The sequence below is a fragment of the Danio rerio genome, chromosome 11, assembly GCF_049306965.1.
Source record: "Danio rerio strain Tuebingen ecotype United States chromosome 11, GRCz12tu, whole genome shotgun sequence".
Lineage (NCBI taxonomy): Eukaryota > Metazoa > Chordata > Actinopteri > Cypriniformes > Danionidae > Danio > Danio rerio.
In genome coordinates, this window is record NC_133186.1 from 25,809,854 (window position 1) to 25,832,858 (window position 23,005).

General features: G+C 35.7%; 1 protein-coding gene across 51 annotated transcripts in view; it reads left to right on the forward strand.

Annotated features, from left to right (window-relative positions):
• nfasca (neurofascin homolog (chicken) a) overlaps positions 1-23,005 on the forward strand; it is a 171,735-nt gene that overhangs the window by 85,983 nt on the left and 62,747 nt on the right. For 33 of the 51 annotated variants that reach the window (XM_068224077.2, XM_073915393.1, XM_068224084.2 and 30 more), the window contains 3 exons: positions 11,481-11,653; positions 21,463-21,480; positions 22,678-22,783. In XM_068224077.2, coding sequence (XP_068080178.2) covers positions 11,560-11,653; positions 21,463-21,480; positions 22,678-22,783 — 218 coding nt within the window. In that variant the 5' untranslated portion in view covers positions 11,481-11,559. 51 annotated transcript variants of the gene reach the window in all.

Sequence of the window (23,005 nt, forward strand, 5' to 3'; positions counted from 1 at the left end):
TGTATTATTTTAAATAGATTTTCGAAATTTGGATGTGCTTTTGTCGTTTTTATTATTCAATGAGCCACTGAGGTAAACTTCTGATTTTTTTCACCTTCTATATTATTATAATTTCAGTTTAGTTTTAGTTTTTAATATGTTTATTTTGACAGTGGTCGACAGTAACAACATTAGTAACTTAAAAATGAGGGATAAGGGATTTATCATAAATATCAAAATAATCATGTGAAGTGCTAGTAACCACCAAGGAACAGTAAATGAGATGGTCTTGGAGGCTTTTTTGTTTTTCTGTGATAGTAGCACAATGTGAAGCTCATTTACTGACGTTTGATCATTTTGTCATAGAGGGCATATCTGTCTGGGTATTCAATGCATCAATTAATTTATCCAACAAAGGATCAGCCAAGCCACATTGCTATTTATTTGTTTTCATTTTGCTCAGACATCTCGTGTTAGCATTTTGTCAAGACCATTCCAACAGGTTTTGTCACATAGGTGAGTGTACCGTGCATTCAAATGTGTACTATTGCATGAATATCATAACAATCACGTTTTAAATTACTGAAGCGAACTGAAGTGGACAATCTCAAAATGTTTTGCACCATGCCATATTTAGCATTGCTTTTTTGTGTGACTAGATTGACTGAAATGCATCTTAAATCCAGGTGTGAAAGAGGCCAATAAACGTCTTTAGTACACCATTTGTGGAAGTCAACAATAGTCCAACAGAACCACTAGTTAATCATTTCATTTACTCTTTAACGCTATTTATATTCTCATCTAGCTTGACTGAGTTGTTGAATTATACACAGTGAATGAATGTTGGTCATCCACTCATTGAGTGACTAAAGCATGTCTTGTCTGGCTTTAGGCTGTAAGTGAACCCTGTGCCACCCCGTCTAGGATGTGTGCCATGAATCCTCCCTTCAGATTGCTGGGGTTCACAGAAGGAGGCTTTGACACATGCTATTAGCCCACATGCTTTTCTATAATCTCAATATACTACAACTCACTGAGCACTTCATCAGATATATCTAAACCTCCATTAGAATCAACTGAAACTTTTTTCGCCATAATTTAGATTATTTACTTTACTGACTGGACATATGCCTATTCAATAATTTATTATATTGTGATGATGAACATGCATGACATAGATTTAATTTCTTAGTCTTTTCTGTGTCTACATTTTGATTTAATCTTGCCTAATAACTAATACTGCCTTATAACTAGGGTTGGGTATCATTTGGGGTTATTTCCTCAAAAAAATATAGTGAGACATCACTACATCTTTCTTGTATTTTGTTTGGAGTTATTACACACTGTTTATGTGGTCCTTTAAGGTAATCAAATCGCTGTTTACATGGTGAACTTTTGATTAGAGTGTCATCTTAATCATATTAAAACCGGAGTATTTGGTGTCCATGTAAACGTACTAAGTGTAAGTGCAAGATGATGTTGCAAGCTATCAAAGACAGTGCGTCCTCTGCCTTTAAGTTGATTCCCTGTGTCCTCTAATGTTTTATTGTTTGACGTGTTTCCTCCCTTACATGCAACTTTTGTAGAGCATCTACTTCATGTTGCTGTATCAGAATCCTGTACTATCTCACACCTGGTCAATGAGCATGTAAGGGGAGTACAATATCAGGTAGTTCTCGGGAGCACCCCCTGGTAAAGGAGGAAAGGTGGAGATGGGGTGGATGGGGGGTTTCTTCGGAAAACAAAGATAAGGAAGTAGTTTAGAGAGGCTACTTATAGTGAGTTTGGATTATTCTGATTGGCTTACTAATCAACACGATCAATCATGTTACATGCTCCTCTCGAAATTAGTTAGTCACTTATTGTAAGTAGTTAGTAGTTCACTTATTCTAAAGTGTATATATAGTAGTTTAGCATTCTTTTGCAATTAAATTGAGTATGCGCCTTTTGCACATACAAATTTAATAAAGCAATACACTAATATAGACTGTGAAAAATGCAGGGCTCCACACAAATAATTCCAGTTGTCCCAACACAAACTATTTAAGTTAACTTAGCAAATGTAAGTGGATTAAACATAAAACAGTTGTCCCAAACAAATCTCAATAATTGTGTTGTTTCAGCTCATTTTAAAGTAGTTTGAACAAGCAGAAAAAAATGAGTGTACCTGTTAAATTAACTCTTTTTTGCAGTATTTATTACAATATTGTGGTAATACCATAAAATGTGATGAAAGCTCCAGCAATTAATCGCAACAAGAAAATGTGATACCGCCATAAGCCAAGTACTGACATTCAACATATTGGAATATTCTTAGCTTGCCAACGAAATCCTGCAGGAGTTTAATCTTGAAGGCATGTGTGCTATGTAAATGTGTGTTTGTAAGCATATGTATCAGACATACAAATTGTGTCATCAATTTATTTTGAGACCAAAGCGGTGAAAGACTTAGAATGTTTCTAATGTAATTTTGCTTATGGGAGTCCCAGCAGCTTAAAGAGATTCTGGCTCTATGAAAGAGTTCGAGTGAGAAATGAAAGGATGCCGGTGTCCCTGGGCTGACGATGACCTCTCTGGCAGATTGGTGTTGGCGTAAGCCCATCTTCTCTCCGGGCCTCAGACTGTCTCTGTTTCTAACCACCTGGACTCTGTTATGACGGGTTTGATGGTCAGGATGAAGGACGTTTTTGAGATCACAACATCTCTCTTGTATTTTGTACTACTCTCCAACTTTGCCTCTTCACATAAATGTACTGTACGTATAACAAGGCATTTAATCTAGTGAACATACTAGTGCCTATTACATGCTACTTAGCTATAGATACTAGTTTCCATTAAGTACTCGAACGTATGCATCAGCCTTTATTATGGTGATCCTTGTGTTGTGGCATTTAGGAAACCAAATGGTATAACGACAGGTGCTAAAAGGCCAATGCTTTATCATGTTTGAAAACAACATACAACCAACAAATAGTGTTTAAGGAAGCACAAAAAAATGGATTTGCTGAAGCAACCATTGCATTTTACCTTGTTTTTACATGGCTTAAAAACATTTTTCAGCACTTGGTCAGCCAAGCAAGTTTACTGTTTAAAAAGCCATAGAGATTGGAGATACTGTATAAATTATTCATTTTGATGAAAGAGTTTTGAGGTTGATGGGGCTGTGCACAAATAAGCTTTAACTGATATTCTGCTCAGTAATCATCTGTGATAAAAGGAATAAATGTTGATGGCGTTTTACAGCCTTTTATGGTATGTTACGGGTCACCTACATCAAGCTTGCGTTTCCACTGCCAAAAGTGGGCATGGTGTATGACAGAAAATTTCGACGTCATTCTCGACATCAATGTCATTCTTGCTCGTGGAAATGTCAAAGTACAGGGGCGTTCACTTCTAACAAAACAGATGCTTTATACACAAATACTTGTTTATTACTAATCTTTCTCTGAATATGATTTAATTATAATTGCAGACCAATGCGAAATAGCCTACTGTAACGTCTGCAATTATATAAAATAAATAAATGCAACATATACAGACGCATACAGCCCCTTACAGTCTCCGATATGTTACCAATTACAGAAAAACTACACACAGCATACATTTAGTCCTTATTTGGGTTCAAAAACAATACGCAACATTTAACCTACAGTCAGAACAAACCTCTCATCTGCATCTATGATCTTCACCAGCACATGAAACCTCTTGTTAGAAAGTAATTCCGTAATTCCAAGCTCATAATAGTCCAAAAGGTGATGATAATAATTAAACATGGCAGTTTGTTCATGTGTTAGGTTACTGAAACAACCTAACACATTGTTGCCTCCTTCGTTTTTTCCGGCTCCTCTTTTGTCTTTTCGCGCTTCACTCTCACGTTTGTCCGTTTCTGAAGGGGTTGGATGTCAGAAGCATTTCAATAATCACATGCATGTTATTATCATGAACTCGAAAACTTTGTTATTTCAAATATATACGTGCTCGTGAGCTCTCTCGAGAAAGTGAAATAGGCATTAGACGGCCTTGTAAACAACTATGAGGCACAGGTTTGTTTGAGCTCAGGTCACCCATGACTCATTAATATATGTATTTATTATTATGGTACAATGTCTCGGCTGTGTTGCACCAGCGTGTGATGTGTTTCTCTAAACTAATAGCATTCAGTTGCCCCTTTTGTTGTGTTAGGTACCCTATGCAAAGGGTACCCAAAAAGTGGTATAGTACGGTTCGCTTTTAGGTACCTTTTGACAGTGGAAATGGCCATGAAAGCGCACCGAACCGTACTGTACCATACCGTACCATACCACTTAGTGGAAATCGGCCATTAATGTTAATTTACATCAAAAACTGCTATTAAATATATCTTTGGGTTTTGAACTTTTACAAAAATGTCAGTGGAGGCATTTTTCAATGTGCCTGAGTAGATAAATTAGTGTTTTCTTGTATTATTAGTGTTATTTAGTGTAGTAAACGGTAAAACAAGCTGCTCTGAAGGGATCTACATGCTACAAAAATGGTTGTTTTCTGTCATTTGACCAAATTTTGCATCCCAAATTTAATTATTGTTTTAATGGGCACCAGTGCATTAAGATAATGGTCTGCTTGAGCATTCTGTCTTTATAATAATTACATATTGTGACATGCTGTTGTTTTTGTTGGATTTTAGTCAATTTTGCTTTTAAATTTTATCTAACCCACACCAGAGTCTGGACTGTGGACTTAAACTCGTCTTTTCAGTGGTCTTTTGTTTGGAAGACAGCATTCATTTTTCACTTTTTTTTTTCCAAATGAAGCGCACTAACAGAGCAGTTGCACCAGAGTTCGTTTTGATGGAAGCAAACCTGCCAAGTGTGAAGACACCCTTACAGTGTTAGAATAGTTTTAGCCCTTGACTGAATGACATGAAGGCATGTGTTGTTTCCCCCTTGGGACTGATGAGGTTCTCCTGCAGCAGATGGCGTGTGTGTGGCTATTTAATAATGATCACATCAATGTGTGTAGAAAAAAGTCTGCACTCTATCCAGCTCTCAGTTTTCCATCTGTTTAGTTCATTTCGCACTTTGAACTGACAGAGAACATACAGTTTGTAATATTTAGTTAATCAGACTACAAACCACAAGTGCAGAATGCTGGAAAACATCATCGTTCCAGACTCATTGTGTTCAGTGGAGAGGAAAGAGAAAGCAGTGAAATATATGCCAACCTCCAGCCACCGATCATGTTCCTGGAATTGCATTTTGCATATGATAAAGGGTGCTTGCTATCCAGATCACCCTAGGCATGTGAATTACAACACCATATCTTCTCATTTACATAATGGTATAAGATCAAGTAGTCCAAGTTGATGGTATCTAGAGGCAAGGGTTTGTTACAGACCTCTATGGTCAAATATATTAAACATTATAATTAACACAATTTAACACGTGTAAACATGAATTTTAACCTTAATCCAACTAAAGTCATACTCACCATAAACACAAATCAAAGGGATAGTCCACTCCCAAAATTTTATTCTGAGATTATTTACACACTTTCAAAACCTTTACTCTAAAATATATTGTTTAGACAAAAAAAAAAAGTAACGCAACAGTTTGCATCAATATATTCAAGTTATGACAACATCTAACAAATTGAGGTTCATACAACAAACTTTATTATGTTAGCCAAATTACCTTCTCCTCTTTAATCAGAGGCATTATTACATAGCATAAACTCCATTTTTAAGTTGAGTTCTCAAAAAGTTAAGTTGTTTCAAAAAGTTTTTTATTCAAATATAAAATAAATTCAGTGTTATGTACTTAATTACCATAATTATACACGCTAGTTTTTAAGTTTAGAACCTCAAATAAATAAAGTAGCTGAAATTGTTGAATTTTTTGTATGTTTTCAAATGTATTATTTATTTAGTTGCTTGTAAGAAATACATTCAGCAACATTTTTGTTAATGTTTTATTTATTTCAAACCACAGTTTTTCAGTATTTTACTAAACAAAAATGTGTACTGTCCCATTTAAACAGTATAAAAAATTAATTAACAAAAAGCATCAGTGTGTGGACTTAAAAATACAAAATAACAAAGTGCAACATGAAGAGCAAAATCTACTCTGAAATAAGTAGAGACTTCAGAAATGAATGTTCTTGAGACGCATTACTTTTGCACTGGGCTTCAGTCCATCAAGTCGAAAAACTTCACAGTATATTTAGGTTCCTTGAGGTAGCTTAGATTCAAAGAATATATTATGCCCATCAGCAGAGCACAGCACCTTGAGATATCCATTCCATTTAGGATTCTGATGTCCTTATCTATGATGGTTTCCATCTTGTGGTTCAATTCTAAAGTAGACTGATTACCAATGATGGAAATTGTGATCACTTGCCTTTCAAGGTCTTCCTCAAATTCTTGTATATTCTTGTAAAGTTAAAAAAAAAAAAAAAAAAAACTTTTTTTAAACACTGCTATCATCAACTGTATTTACATTACCAGGAGTGATTAACATTCTAGTGGAATGGAGAAAGTTGATTTGGAAATTAAATAAATATCAGATATCTCACACTAAAATGTCCATTGTGCCAATCAGTCAAGGTTGCTACAAGTTGAATAGTGTTTCAGTCTAACTGAAAGACATATTTACGTTAAAATTAGCCAAATTTTTAGTTGATGTAATTAGCAATATTTTCCTGTTGTGAAAACTTAATACAATTATTCTGACAACTTAAAAGTTTTAATCTAATCACTAATCAGCAATTTAGAAATTTTAAGATACAACAATGTATTAAACTATGTAATGTCAACAGAACTGAGTGTATTTGAGTTTTTATTTACTGCTAAATACCAAAGTAGATATTTTGAAAGATGCTGTTTGCTGGGATCCATGGTCTTCCATTGTATTCTTTTTCTTACTGTGGAAGTGAAAAATATTTTCTTTTGCGTTTAGCAGAAGAAACAAACTCATTAACCCATAAAACCATATGCGGGTTAGTAAATGATGTGGTAATTTTTATTTTTGGGTGAACTATACCTTTAAGACATGTAGAGTATAACCGATACTTTATAATACAAGTGCAGAATAGACATGTACACAGCATAATCACACTATTACTGTAGTGTTCGAAATTTTTCCCCATTTTGAGACAGGATTCACATGCGGCAGCAAACAAAAGAGCATCCGCTATAATCTTTTTGCACATATACAGTACAGTAGCATGACAAATGATTTCCTACCCTTAATGTTTTTGTACAAATTAAACAAACATTAAGCATCCAAAATGATACCGTAACAAAGACAATCTGTATACATTGATATGCTACATTTTAGAGGAAACTTTGTATGGCGTTACGTGGGTATGTTATATTGTGTGCTGTTGATCAATCTATGCACTATAACATGTAAAAGGTAACATTCTAAAAACAGCTACATAATGTAAACGTAATCATATTGTTGTCTTATTTCTGATGTCCATGTGATTTCTGAAATGTTCCCAGTGAGAAAGTCTGTGGAGACTGTCAGTTTTCTGAAGGATTTACCAGATGTACCAGTGCAGATACACAGAGCTGCCAGAGCATATAGCTAAAGTCAGAAGACTTCTATCAAAAGTGACTATCAAACCTCAGTGGTTTGTATATCAGCCCCGTCCTCCATCTTAGGGTTCGGTGCACCCTGTCATAGGTGTTTTATTTATTTATTTTTTCCTGCTGTGGAGGTTTGTATGGTGTTGTGTAGGTGTGGTGATGCGCTGATGCCGCATTCATCTGTAAGAAGGCCATTGGCTCCGGGGAAATGCTAGTGTCAACTGTAAATGTAGGCCAGCTGAAAACCTCCACACACTCCAAGCCCACGCCTGCAGTATTCGTGAACACATTAAAAACATAGATTACACTCGCAGGGCATTTGAGATTGAAAATTGCCCGGTGCAACTGTGAAAAAAATAATAATTCAGATATACTGGTAAAACTGGCCCACACTCTTAAAAATAAAGTTACTATTAAAAACCAAAAAGGCTTATCACATTGATGCCATATAATAACCTTGTTTGTTTGTTTGTTTGCTTGTTTCCTTCAAACAACCATTTTTTTGTGTTTGAAGATCATTTTATTAATCTGAGGAACCCCTTTGCACTGTAGAGAACCGTTTGTGGGTTGAAAAGCTATGCATGTTAAAGGTTAGGAAACCATTAATGCCAGTAAAGTATTTTTATTAGTGTAATCAGAGTTTTTGGACCGCAATATAAATACTAGGAATGCACCAATAGATTTTTTTGCAAGGCAAGTTTATTTATATTGCACCTTTCATCTACAGTGGTATTTCAAAGTGCTTTAGGTAGACAGAAATAAAAGAGAGAATTATAAAAAAAGGAAAAACTAACAATATAAAAACAAATAAAAATGTTTAAATGTGTTATAAAATAATGTAAATGAAAAAAAAGACATGATAGTCAGATCTGTTGGACATATCACAGTACTCATTTGGTAAAGGCACAGCTAAACAGATGTGTTTCAGTCTTGATTTGAATGTGCCTCATGTTGGCGCACATCTGATCATTTCTGGAAGCTGATTCTAGCTGCATGGGGTGCAGTAGCTGAAGGCGGATTCACCCTGCTTTGACTGAACCCCTGGAATTTCTGGTTTATATGATCCTAAAGATCTGAGTGATCCATTTAGTTATTTATAGACAAGTAGTAATGTATTAAAATCTATTCTGAATGTAACTGGGAGCCAGTGTAAAGGCATGAAGTCAGGTGCAACTGTCTGACTGTCTTTTTATAAAGGCTAGCGAGGAGTCCATTACAGTAATCCACCCTGCTGCTGATAAAAGCATGAACAAGTTTCTCTAAGTCTTCACTGGGAACAAAGAATCTAATTCTTGCAATGTTTTTTAAAATGGTAGTATGCTGATTTAGTTACTGCTTTGACATGGCTACTGAAACTCAGATCTGACTCCAGAATCACACCAAGATTCTTGACCTTATTTTTTGTTGTTTGACCCTTAGAGCCAAGGTACGTGTTCACCTTGAGAACCTCATCTCTCTTCCCAAACACAATGATTTTAGTTTTCTCTTTGTTTAACTGAAGATATACAGTATCAACAAAAAAAAAAACATTTGATCAACACAGTTACCGATATTGTACAGTACAATACAGTACAAGGTAGAGGAGGCATAATTTAGGAGTGAATATTCAAAGCTGATTTTTGCTATTCAGTATTGCTTTTAACAGCATTAACTTTTATTTGACATATAATAGAAGATAGTTGTTTAACAAACTGAACAAATAAAGCCAGTGCTGTAGCTGCTTTGTAATAAAAAAAAATAGCTTCTCCAGAAAAATACTCACTAAAGTGTCGTTTTATTGTCTAAGATGTTTTAGCTGTAACTAATCAAAACAGTGCACATTAGTTGCTTTTCTGATGCATGTCTGATATTTGTATTTCTTTTTGCAAGTATTTAATGATTTTGCTCTGAGAAAAAAATGTTGGGTTGTTATTATTAATCATCAATATTGGCCTTTTTCATGTTATTGCAGATATGCCTATAACTTTAGATGAATCCAACATTACCCAATAAATGTTGAAAGCGATAAATTACTACACCCCTAACTCTCCTGTCTTGTTCAGTTCCCTCCCCTTACTTTAGTGTTTCCAGTCAAAATTCACCTGTGTGTTTTTTCAAAACCAAATTTTTATTCAACATTTTTTAGCTGTGAACAATGTCTCAAAGTAGTGTTTAACGTGAATTAATAGAATTAGACATAAAATAACAGTGAGTTATAAAATAATGGTGAGTGAGTAGGGGGGGTGTACAGTATGTTTTCTCTCTGATGGATGAATATAGTCCCATTCATTTTCTATGGTGGTCACTTTTAAACCCCACAGGTTCAAAACCACTCAAAATTCAATAAAAGAGGTGATCATCACTTTTATTTGTTCAGATGCATAGTGTGGAGAATATTATTAAGCCTTAATGCAATCAGATGTAAAACACAATATTTAAAAGTGTTTTAAATTGTAAATTGGTCAAATTTGACCCTATTAAGGTTAATAAATGAAATTTTAATATTTAAATTTAAAAACTACAATATCCAAATATGCCTAAACGTACATTATTTATATGCAACATAATGTATGCTACAGGGACATTTTGCAGATGTTCATTCCAGTCAACTGAGCTGTTATATGAAAGAATCTGTCAAATTTTTAAAGTTTAACTTGGTAAAGTGAGTTTCATGTTTGATATCTTCTATTTACTATATTCATCTAAGCTGCTGATTACATCCACAGTGCAGGAAATGTAAGCAAAGTCAAAAAAATATCATAATGATACTTGAATTAGGATTGGACGATGTCGACCAATTTAGCATTGTACGATGTCAAATATGAAACATCGCAATGGACTTTGGCATCATAAGCGGCGGTGAATTAATTATTTATAAATAATTCATGAATTCATAACTAATTAATTATTAGTAGCCTACTGTAGCCTACTACCTGATCCGCATGGTCTTTGTTTTATCCATAACCAAATCATAAATAAATAAAGATAAGTTACACACAAATTACTACCTGCCAATCACTTTTATCCGCATGACTCTGGCATGAACAGGCAGAGTGATCTGTGTCGTTATAATGGCGTTGACAAACTGGTTAGTAAAAAAGGTGCACAACCAACAGGAACCACCTAACAGTATCTGAGGTTTATGATAAAATTACTTAGTACAAGCGTGAAAGCAAAACATTGAAGCAGTGTACTGACGCTGTGATATGTTACCTGATAGATTCAAAAGACCAAAGATTCGTTAGATTAAGAAAAGATTCATTAAATTTAACTTTCAACAACTGTAGTAAGACGCAATCCAGTGGTAAATCCTTGACAAACAGTTTGTGTGGTCACGTGATGTGTGTTTTCAGCGAAATAGTGTGAACGGAGGGCGTGAATCATTTGCATTCTAAAATGGCATTTTTAAATAAGACATATTAGTGTAAACGGGGTCTAAGTGTGTATTTTTCGTGAGCGGGTTGCTGCTGCGATAGAGGCTGGGCGGAGGATCGCGATGCCGGCTCAGCATCGTGATGTTTATCAGCGATGACATCGTCTAACGACCCAACCCTAACTTGAATATAGGTGATATTTCACTTATAGCTTCCATTATATACTCTACAGTACAACATTATTCTAGAAACAAAACATTTTGCTGTAATTTACCTACATGTACATGTCATTTTCCTTTCTACAGTCTGTAGTTCATTCTTAGTGACCCAAATTATTTACTACTGATGGCATTATGACCTTCCTTACAGTACAATATAATACATAGTACATAGTAAAAAGCATCACAAATATTCCTAATGAATCTTAGCATAGAAAGCATCTCAGAGTCTCCCACAGAAAACTCGAATAAATGGGCTTCTATGAGGAGTTCTTTTTTTGGTCCAGTCGCATAATCTAAATGTCACAGTAATGTCAAAATATTCAGTGAGGGTGTGTAATAAGCTTTTTCTCCTTTTCACAGGTCATCTAACACAACTGAAACTGTGCAAGTGAGCCACTAGGGAGCTGGACGGGTGGAGTCAGCCAATCGTAGGAGAGAGATGTGGACACAGAGGCGGTGGGCGGCACTCGCAGTGTTGTCAATAATCTCACTGCTGTCAGAGGAGGCGGCTGCTATTGAAGTCCCTCTGGACCGTAAGTCATCATTTATATCATAACTCAGAATATAATTTACTGAAGACACCCACTCAAATGTCATTTAGTGTAATAATATTTTAATATAAAAAACATCAAGAATATTTTCAACAAGAACTATTTCATTATATATTAAATGACTGTATACTGTATACAATATATATAATAACAACATATATATATATATATATATATATATATATATATATATATATATATATATATATATATATATATATGTATATATTATTAGCCTCTTTAAGCAGTATTTTTTTCAATTGTCTACAGAACAAATCTTTATACAATGACTTGCCTATTACAATTGTGTTTTCCTTGTATTGATAATACAGTAAAAGACTCTAAAGGTCAGACGATCACCTTATCCTTCAGATTTGGCCTGATAATAAACACCTTTACATTTTTTTTTTATTGTTAACTATTTTGATGGTCAAATCTGTCTGTTGCCCTGTTTAAAAGGAGCTATACACACCTTATAAGAGTGGAGTGACCAAAATCTCAATATTAATATTAATACTGTACATTTTAATATCCGAGTCAAACCAAAGAAATTATCACAACAATTATCTAAATTACTCTAACTAGCCTAGTTAACCTAATTAACCCAGTTAAGCCTTTAATTTAGACTTTAAGCCAATTACTAGTATCTTGAAAAAAATATATAGTAAAATCTAATTTTGGCAAAGATAAAATAAATCAGTTATTAGAAATGAGTTATTAAAACTACTGTTTAGAAATATGTTGAAAAAAATCTTCTTTTTTGTTAAACAGAAATTCGGGAAATATACAGGGGGCAAATAATTTAGACTTCAACTGTATATGTTACATTGTTGTTGAAAGAAAAATTTACAATACACATTTTTACAATACACATATGGTACAGAGATTCACATGCAATCCCATCCCCCGTTACACACAAACTCGCACGCATATTCAGTCCTCCATAGCGTGCCACTTCAACTCGCAGCATAAATTATATACTCTGCACTAATGTGCGTTTTTGATGTTTGATGGTTATAAACCACTTTGTGGCTGTAATGAAGTTATTGTTTTGTCATTATGCTCTAAATAATAGACGTGCCATCCATTTTTACGGGAGTATGAGTATGCTTTATTAAACAGTGGGAAAACTCAAGCAAGAATATTTACAATATCATAGAAGCAAGACACTGCAATTGAATATGAGTGAAAAAAAAAACTAGTTTGTTAAAAATAAATCCGGTTTCCAACTATCCAGTGGGAAACTTGATATCAAAACAACATGAAAAAACATTAAAATGCTAATCGATGTGATGTCAAAATGATTTAACTTTGACATGAAAAACATGTCAAATACCGATTACAGGACTGTTCTGTAATTGATTCTGTAATTGACACCAATGTTAGTTGTCAATTTGATGTCATTTTAGGGATACAAAATCCAGTGAATTGAAACTTGTAGCTTAATCAAACTTTTCTTTCATTATATATATTTAGTGGTCAAAAGAGCATCGATTGGCAGATGTCAAATAGATGTCATGGTTTTGACATCAAGTCAATTTGCTTCTTTTGACGTACATTAAGAATTGAAAAAAATAATATTATAGCAAGGGATATTCTATTCTCAAATGTTATAATTATAAACACAAATAAGTCATTATATAATTAATGTGACAGTTCACTTATATTTCTATCACAGAAAAACTAAACATTGGATCGAGTCTGGTTCAAAAATCTTGTTTCAGTTATTTGACATATTAGAGTCAAAAGTTCTTTAATTTTGGTTTTTAATCTGTTTTCAACACTCAATACTTTACAATAGAATTAAAGTAGTATATAATGATTCAAATTATCTATGAACAAATACTTCTGAAAGGCGACACCATGGCTCAGTGGTTAGCACTGTCGCCTTACAGCAAGAAGATCGCTGGTTCGAGCCCCGACTGGTCAGTTGGCATTTCTGTGTGGAGTTTGCATGTTCTCCTAGTTCACGTGGGTTTCCTCCTGGTGTTCCAATCCAAAGACATGCGGTATAGGTAAACTGAACAAACTAAATTGGCCATAGTGTATGTCTGTGGATGAGTTGTGTATGGGTGTTTCCCAATGCTGGGTTGCAGCTGGAAGGGCATCCGCTGTGTAAAACATATGCTGAATAAGTTGCCGGTTCATTCCACTGTGGCGACCCCTGATAGATAAATTGACGAAGCCGAATGAAAGAATTTACTTCTGTAAAAACCTATGATATGAATGAAACAAATATGAATAGAACCAGGAGGTTTGGTGAACTTTGGTGTATGTAAGTGATGCAACAGTTAAGATTTATGGCTCTGTGCAGGAGGAAAAAAAACTTTTTTGACAAAAATCTAAAGCACTTAAAATTGTATTCTCAGATGTTTTCTTTACATTAGACAAAAAAAAAGACTTTATAAAAAGCAAACAAGTCCAAAATCTCAACATCGACAGGTGCATGAACAATGAGTGTTTTTGTCTGCAGCATCTCCCTTTAAAATCTAAATGAAAAAAAATCCACTGCATCTTAAACAAAGAAACCAATAAATCCAGCCCGCCTTCTGTTGTCAAACCGTATCTGTTTTACGTCTCAGTTTTATTTAATTTTTTTTTCACTTTCCTTCTAATAATAGCAGTCCAGGTTTGGCTTTCCCTCTTATGAAAAATGATTTGAAAGCTCATAGAGAGCGAAACAACCCCAGCGGCGCTCGGCTCACCAGTTTCAACAATAGAGCGAGATTCAGTCTGACCAGAGGCTGTCAGCACCTCCTTCTCCTCCTCTATTCCCATGGCTCCGTCATTCGCTTTTCTCTTTTTCTCATTTTCTCTTCTACTTCTTGCATCTCCTCCAAACCCCCCTCCTCTGTCTCCAGCTTTCACTACAGGCTCTGTGTGAATCTCTATTGATCTGTGTAGATGGAGGAGATTGGAGCACTGATCCTGTCTTTCTGAGCTCTTCATAATAATGCTCTGACCTTTTGACCTCTCTGAATGTATTCAGCAGCAGGGGCGACTGGGAAAATGACAAGCATCTGATCGCACTATTAGTGACTGGGTTGTGTCTTTATTTATACAGTTGTACTCCATATTACACGGATCATCACATGCAAGGATCTGAAATGTTCAGACTTAAGACCCCTGTTTGGATTGAGACAACAAATCTATTTTTAGGATAAAATTGAATTTATGATACCATTTTAGTCATTTATGGTGATTACAATACATAGAAACTACTTTTTAAGTGATGTTTTATAAACAAATTTCGGGAGCACAGTCAGGCTTATTTATCATTGACAATCATTCTTTTATCCAATCAGCTCAAGACCAAACCCCTATAAATAGTCAAACATGTCATACCTCTGTTTTCTCTTGATTTCACCATCCCTCCACCACCCCAACTCTACACTATTAACCATGATACCTACTTAAATCTGGAGAGAGCATTCTGGTGCTGGGCTAGACACTGCGCTCGGACCCTATCTCTCTCTATCCTGATAAAGGGAAAAACATGAGTTAGGGTGTCTTTTCGAGCTCAGAGCCCTCTGCCCGGACAGCATGCCAAATATGCATATTCTATTCAGTCAAAAATTGGTGAGTGTGAAATTCCTTTCGAAGGATTATTTAATATACATCATAAATGTAGATGCTCCTATTATCAGCTGCCATTGCTAGGTGACCATCAACCGTTTTCTCAGAGGAAGACAAACTAGCAAAACATTGTTGTAGCTCTGATACAAGTTTTATTAATGGAGAAAAAAAGCATCGCAGTGTTTGGGTGTTCTGTTTTTGTCTGAGGTTAGTAGTCTACCGAAATGTGTATAGTCAATACAAAGTATGAAGCAGATTGGTCAGTTCTTGTCACATGACTCGCGGTGTGCTTGCGGCATTCTGAAAAGTTAAGATGTTTTCAACTAGGTTCCCCTGGAAAATGCATCACTTCCAGTATGCACGCGCAAGCCACACGTATATTTATTGATATTCTTTAAAATAATCAATTATATATCAGTTTTAATAACAATGTAGGAGGCTTTTCTGCCACTTTTTGCTCAATCTGAATAAATTTTTAATTCGTTTAAAAAATGCCAAACTACCAAAACTTACTATGCGTTCACATCAAAAGCGGCGAGAGTGTCAATGTAACCTGAAGTTATTCATTTTCAATGGGAGCCGGCATTGATAAGCATCAAGCAACGGCTCAGCGGGTGTTCGCCGGTGTGGCTATCAAGGAGAGTTAAAATCATGTCAAATTTATGGTAATGAGTTATAAAACTCTGCGTTCTGCGGCAACCAATCGAAATGTAGAGGTCCACCTCTTGAGAGGATTCCAGAGAACACAGTCCTGTGAACTTTGGTTCTGACCACAGTTGTTCCCAAGGGTTTGATTATTGCGGTGGGCAAACATTAAAAAAAGTTACTGGTGAGTTAATGTGCATTAATGTTTTTTTTTCTTTAAAAAAGCGGTAATCCCATCCTAACTATAATGACAATACAAAGCAGTATTGCTGCTTCGAAATATTTCAGAAATATGGGCACATATTGAATAAGTGGAGCAAAGCCACACCACATGCAACAACTTGATCTTCCTTAGTTAGATAAATTTGATCAACAACATTTTCGCATTAGAAAACATGTTTTTATGGGGAAATGTAACTGATTTGTTGCAACAGCCTGTTTAAATACGAGATTAATGTAGCGAGTTTTTATGTTTTCGGAGCTGTGAAGGCAGACAGCAGTGTCGCCAGAGCGAACTTTGATGCTCTCGCCATCTTTGGTGTGAATGTACAGGTAGACTTCATGAGCTCCAAATATATATTCTTGCAGATTTTAAGTTTACGAATGATGAATATAATTTTTCAGTACAGAGTAATTGTATTTTCATAGCCTATATGACAATAGAATAGTTTTACACATCATTTTGTGTATTACTTGGCTGTATAATTGCTGAGTAAATATGTTTTCCACAGTTCACACTTAGATATTGCTTGACAATAAAAGCAGGTTTGGCATGATGTCCCAGGAGAGAAACCTGAGCTTGTACATAATTGAGCCCAGGGCTCTCGCTTTGTCAATGAGCAAGTGAGGGGGTATGAGTTCAGGAAGTTCTCGAGAGCTTCCCTTGGTAAAGGAGGAGATGGGGTGGATGGGGCGATTCTTCAAAAAACAATGATGAGGGAGAATTGCTAGTCAGGCTATTTATAGTGAGTTTGATCTGATTGGCTTACTAATGATTACAGATGAGAGACCTGCTGCGATCAATCATATCATGTGCTCCTCTCGAAATTAGTTTGTGAAACTTCACTTAAAAATACCGTCATGTTCCTTTAAACTAATGCTAGTCAGACTCCATGTTTAACAATTCAAGAGTTCACACTTAGCTGATGATTGATAAAAAAGCTTTTTTGGCATGCTCTCCCAGGAGAGAGCCCTGAGCTTATGAGATCCTTGAGCCCTGGGCTCCTTCCCGTTTGCAGGGCGAGAGGATGTTTGAGCTCAGGTAGATCTCGATGACTCCCCCTGGCTTATTTGTAGCTAAGTGAAGGATATGGATGACTGAGGAGAGGTGTACTCGCTGAGAGCTTGACTATAGCCCCTTTCACACATACAGACCTTTCCGGAAAGGTTGTGTGTGTGAACAGGTCCTTTTTGAAAATACCGGTAAATTCGTTCTGGCTATTTTCCGGAAAGAGAAGTTGTAACATTACCGGCAATTTGCCGAAATGCTGCGCTGTGTGAATGCAGAAGGAAGATTGCCGTAATAAGCGCATGCACGTCTAGAACGTGCTGACGTGAGACGTCTGCTTTAGCCAATCACAACAGTCAGACGCATTTACGTCCGCGCGGTTTGTGAGGATAAAAGCCTTTGAATATTTTTCCAGACACATTTAGCTGCTAGAAGTTAGTCAGATCACGTTTATATGTTCTTCTTAATGCCAACTGTGTAAATAATCATCGATGAGATGCTTATGATAAGCCGTTGTTTGTTTACGTTCGTGTGCCTGTGAAACAGCCTGTGAGCGCCTGCACACGCACATATTATGAACATCTCGACATGCGAAAGTGATCCTGAGAAAGTTGTTCACAATATTGATCATCCACAGAGTTTGTAATTTAGTCAAATGTTTACAAATACAGGCGCAGCCGTTTAAAGCTCATTTGTGGTGAATGATGTCAGAATTTACCGGTATTTTGGAATGGATGTGTGAATGGTCTTTTTCCGGAAAATTTCCGTAACGCCCTCGCCTGTGTAAACAGCGCTTTTTGAATATACCGGTAAAGTCGTTCCGGAAATTTTCCGGATATTTACCGGTATCACTGTGTGAAAGGGGCTTATGGCATAAATTTTGTGTGTTCAATTTATTTAGGGTGCATGTTATTTGGACTGTGGGAGAAAACCAGAGAACCCGAGGAAAACCCACGCCAGCACAACATGAATGTAACTCTGAATGAACAAATGAAATTCTGTACAGTAATGTCATCTGGTTTAGTCGTTTAATCACTGGGCTGCCGTGTCACCTGTTTGAAAAGGAGGGAAAGTAGGGTTCGGTGGGGGGTGGGTTCTTCAAGACGAAGATATTGAGATAAGAAAACTCTGGTTATTTATAGTGAATTAGGAATCATCTGATTGGATAATCGATCATTAACTGATGCTGGAAAAGCTAAGAACAATCATAAGCCTGTGATCCTCTCAAAATTTGTTTATAAATAAACTTCATTAGTAATTAATAAGACCGATGCGCTATAGTGTATTTTATGTCTGCTGAAGAATAATACGTTTGTGCAGTTTCCTTAAAAAAATTAATTAAATTAAAAGTAGAAAAACTTTGATTTTACTAAAATCTCAAACTGAAAATTTAAGTCTCCATTCACTTCCATTGTACAAAAAAGCTTGACCAATAAATTTAGAGCATATCAGATTTTAGTAGTCCTTAGTGGACTGATATTCATGCAACAACTGTCAGACCCCCTGCAGAAGACCCTTGATCTAAAAGATAAATTGAACTTGAGATGTCACTTCTAGCATTTTTCCATTGTCTTCCCTAATGATCCTTCACTCCTAATTTTTGCTCTCCCTAAATGCGATTTCTATTGATGAGGGTTATTATCGGCTCCCAGCTGACCGACAGATAAACACACACACACACACACACACACACACACACACACACACACACAGGCACACACACTGACACATATGTTGCTCATGACGTTCCATCCCCCTGTGACCTTGCATATGTGCTATGATTGATGTCAGATGATGAATGGCAGGGAGCCAGAGATGCACCTGTCGCTATCCCATGAAAAACATAACTGACACATGGATGCTTTCTGCTGCTATAACACGAGGATGGAGGTCATATCCCTTTAATTAGCAAAGTACTTTTGCAAAAAGCATTTCTCAACTCTTCTGAGAACATGCATCACATTGATCGAGGTTATTATGGAATATGAGCGAACCCCCCTGCAGGGCCTGTCACTTTAACAGACTGACAAAGAAAGACAGTCGAAGATTAAACATGCTGCCATATGGGAAGACAAATGCACCGATTATGATTTGCTAATGTGACAGTGATGTATATTTGGTATTATGCTTTGATTTTTTTCACAATTGTGTTAAAATTAATATCCTGTCTCTGTCTATTTGCATTTTTCTTTCTGCTTCATTCCTCTGGCGGCCCATTAACAGGTAGGTTTATTTGTTTGGTTGCTATTTTTGGTGTTACTATGTTGAGGTGCCTTTTAAAAAAAATATGTTCTGGAAAAACTATTTTTTTTCAGCATTCTCATATAAAAATAAGAACTATTTTTTGGTACTTAAAGAACCATTCAGAAAACATTTCTTATAACCATTTTCTTTCTGTAGCATGAAGAACTTTTAAGTAATCTAAATGTTTTTTTCACTTGTTAAATTCCGTTTATGGAATGAAAAATGTCATGTCTTAAAAAAAGATTTCAAATCTGGTTTCAAAACTAACCTGCCACAAAATCACCATTTTTGCTTCTAAAAATGACTTTATAGATAAGAACTTTTTTTTGCTTAGTGTGAATTAGTTTTAATAAAGACATAGGGCTGCACAATATTGTAAAAATTTTGCATTGCGATATTTTATTTATTATGCCATATATATTGTGATATGAAAACGATTTCGTTAGATGAGTTGAATAACTGTTTAGAAAGAATTTATCATTTTAGATTGATTGGGATGATTCTGTATATGAGTGCATAAAATATAATCTACAAGCATAGATCAATTTAATAAAGAAAAACGATACCAATTAAATAAACAGCATTTAATTGTTTTCCCAAGGAGTCGAACTGTATTCAGCTATACAGTAATTGACTGATCAAATGTAAAATAATACTGCATAGTCTTGAATGTATAGACAAATCAATCAAATTAATCATTATTAAATTAATAATTTAATTTAATTTACTAATTAAAACCTTCACACAGTCACAAACCTTAAAAAGCAGTTGCAAAATAATAAATAAAAATAATAATCCAGACTCAACATTGCGTATACTCGCGATTTGACTATTGTGAATGATCATATTGTGATATCAATGAATCAATGAAACGATATATTGTGCAGCCCTATAAAGAATGTTTTTTTTTTTTTTTTAATTTGAAGAACCTTTTGTGGTCTGTAAAGTTTGAAAGTTAAAAGTTCTACAGTGAACTACTGATTACAGTAAATATTTATTTTCAAGAGTCTATAGATGTTAAAGGTTCTTCATGGACCCACTGATGCTAATGTTGCCAATAATGAACCTCCATTTTTAAGAATGTAGACAGTCATTGTGTGTATAATATTTGTACTAAAGTGTAACTCATTGATTAAAACAAATGTTTGTCTTGTCTTGTAGCAGTAGTTGATTAGCCTTTTTAATGTACAATATTACAGTTTAATCACTAGTAAATAAAAAATTGCTGTAAATGTAATCACCCACAGGCTATCGGCAGCTAGAGACTCTGTCGTTTGTTAACATCTCTGCTCTCGGCAACTTTCACATGGTCATCCACTTAGGCTAAGCAGCGCTGTGGCCGGTCAGTACCTGGATGGGAGACCACCTGGGAAAGCTGGGTTGCTGCCAGAAGTGGTGTTAGTTTGACCAGCAGTGGGGCGCTCAACCTGCGGTCTAAGTGGGTCCTAACTCCCCAGTATAATAATGGGGAATTTATACTGTGCTCAGAGAGCGCTGTCTTTCGGATGAGATGTTAAACTCAGGTCCTGACTCTCTGTGGTCATTAAAAATCCTAGGATGTCCTTCAAAATAGAGTTTAACCCCAGGCATCCTGGCCAAATTTGCCCACTGGCCTCTGTTCATCATGGCCTCCTAACCATCACCATTCCTCTCCACCAATCTGCTGGTGTGTGGTTTGCAGTCTGGCCCAATATGGCTGCTGTTACGTCATCCAGGTGGATGCTGCACACTGGTGGTGGAAGAGATTCCCCCCAAAAATTTTATAAAGTCCAGAGAAGCGCTATATAAATGTAAGGAAATATTAATAATTATTAATATTATTATCCCTACCTTCTACTGCTACTGGCTCTGGCACTCTGGCACAAAAATGTACAGGCAAAACAAATGAAATACCCTTGGCTCCTTGTGATACGCTCAGGTTGAATACATTAACAGCAAATTTTTATTTTGAGGTGAACTATCCATGTAATGTAAATGTTTTGTTTACTGTCACAGCTATAGTCATTATTCCACATCTAACATGTATCCACACTCTCTTTTAACTATTCCCACAATTAATCTGTTTTTCTCTCCATCCGCTCCTCCTTGGAACTAACAGCAAAGATCCAGCAAGAGCGTAAGTGCTTCATTAACATGGATTAACTTGTTCATTAGACGAGTGGATTGGTTTTAACATGGCTTACAACAAAACTTATCACATTAGAAATCTCAAGAACAGAGCGTTGCTGTTGGACGTTGCCCAATCTCTTTTTACAATTACAGCAAAAAATACAGTTCACAAAACAAAAAACATGGAAAAGACACAATCTCGAGAGAGCTTTCACAAGTTCACTGTGCTACTTCAGAGAAATTATAAAGTCTATCACTTATTAAAGCTGATTAATATTCTAATGTAAGCCCATGAGCATGTCTTTTTGGCAGGCCACGTCTTTGAGAGGAAGGATTACTTCAGGGGTTTGTTAGCCGTGCCAGAATACCCACGGTTCTCAGCCAGCTTGAAGTAGAGTAGAGCAGTCAGGAATCTTGTGGCTAATCGTGTATCAAGTTCAGTGAGTATAATGCAGTGAACAAAAAGGCTAATAGCTACAATTTAGTGGATTCCAAAAGAGTACAACAATGTCCGGCCGTGTTTTTTTAGGGGCCCTGGTTTTGGAAGTATTTACTGTTTATTTGTTCTTGAAAGATTTAAATATCAAATATTTTAAATTTTGTAAGTTGAAAGCAAGGAATGAAACCAATTAGCTGTGAGGTGAAAAAAAAAAACAATTATAAACTTTGATTTTAAGAAAAATGTATTTGAAAATCATGGGTTAAGAGTAATGGTGCAAAGGTATTAGCTTATATATAAAACCATGTGTGATATTAGCATAGTAGCTGCTTGCTAGAACTCCGTTTTAATGTTGTTTATCTATTTTGCTTACTAATTCCCAAGCTGAATGTGCACAATTGTAAATAATTTTTGTGTTAATGAGTTGTTTAAAGGGATAACTGAGGCTGAGGGTTACTGTATAATCTTTATGCTAGCCTCGATAGATAGCATTGTCATTAGCCTGTGTTTTTGTGTGGAAACACAGAAGCGTATGTAAAGAATGATGAATTAGTGATTTATGTTGTATTTCAATCAAAACTTTGTCTCTGTGGTAATGGTGTCAATATTTTGAATGTTAGGCTAAGAGTACATTGAGCAACCTTTTGTTCAGTTCTCAGACAGTAGCAAGAAATGCGTTGCTTGCATATGTATGCATAACATTGAGTGACTGTTCTTCCACAGCACTGGTGAGATAAGACTGTCTCTTTGTCCCTCCCTCCACAGTGAAACAGCCCCCCACCATTGTGAAGCAGTCACTAAAGGACTACATTGTGGACCCCAGAGATAACATCATCATTGAATGCGAGGCCAAGGGGAACCCAGTGCCAACGTGAGAATGGATGAAACCTTTTTTCTTTGTGTCGTTTTGTTCTTTCTTTCTTCAGCTCTCCACATTTTTACGTTTATAGTTTGTCAGCAAGTTCTTATTATGTATACAACCACTTTCACATTTCTTCTCTGATTGTCTTTTATTTTTCTTCAACTCCCGCTTACTAATTAAATCCAACGTCCATTAGTCTAGGCACTGACAAAGACCAGCACATTTTTGTGA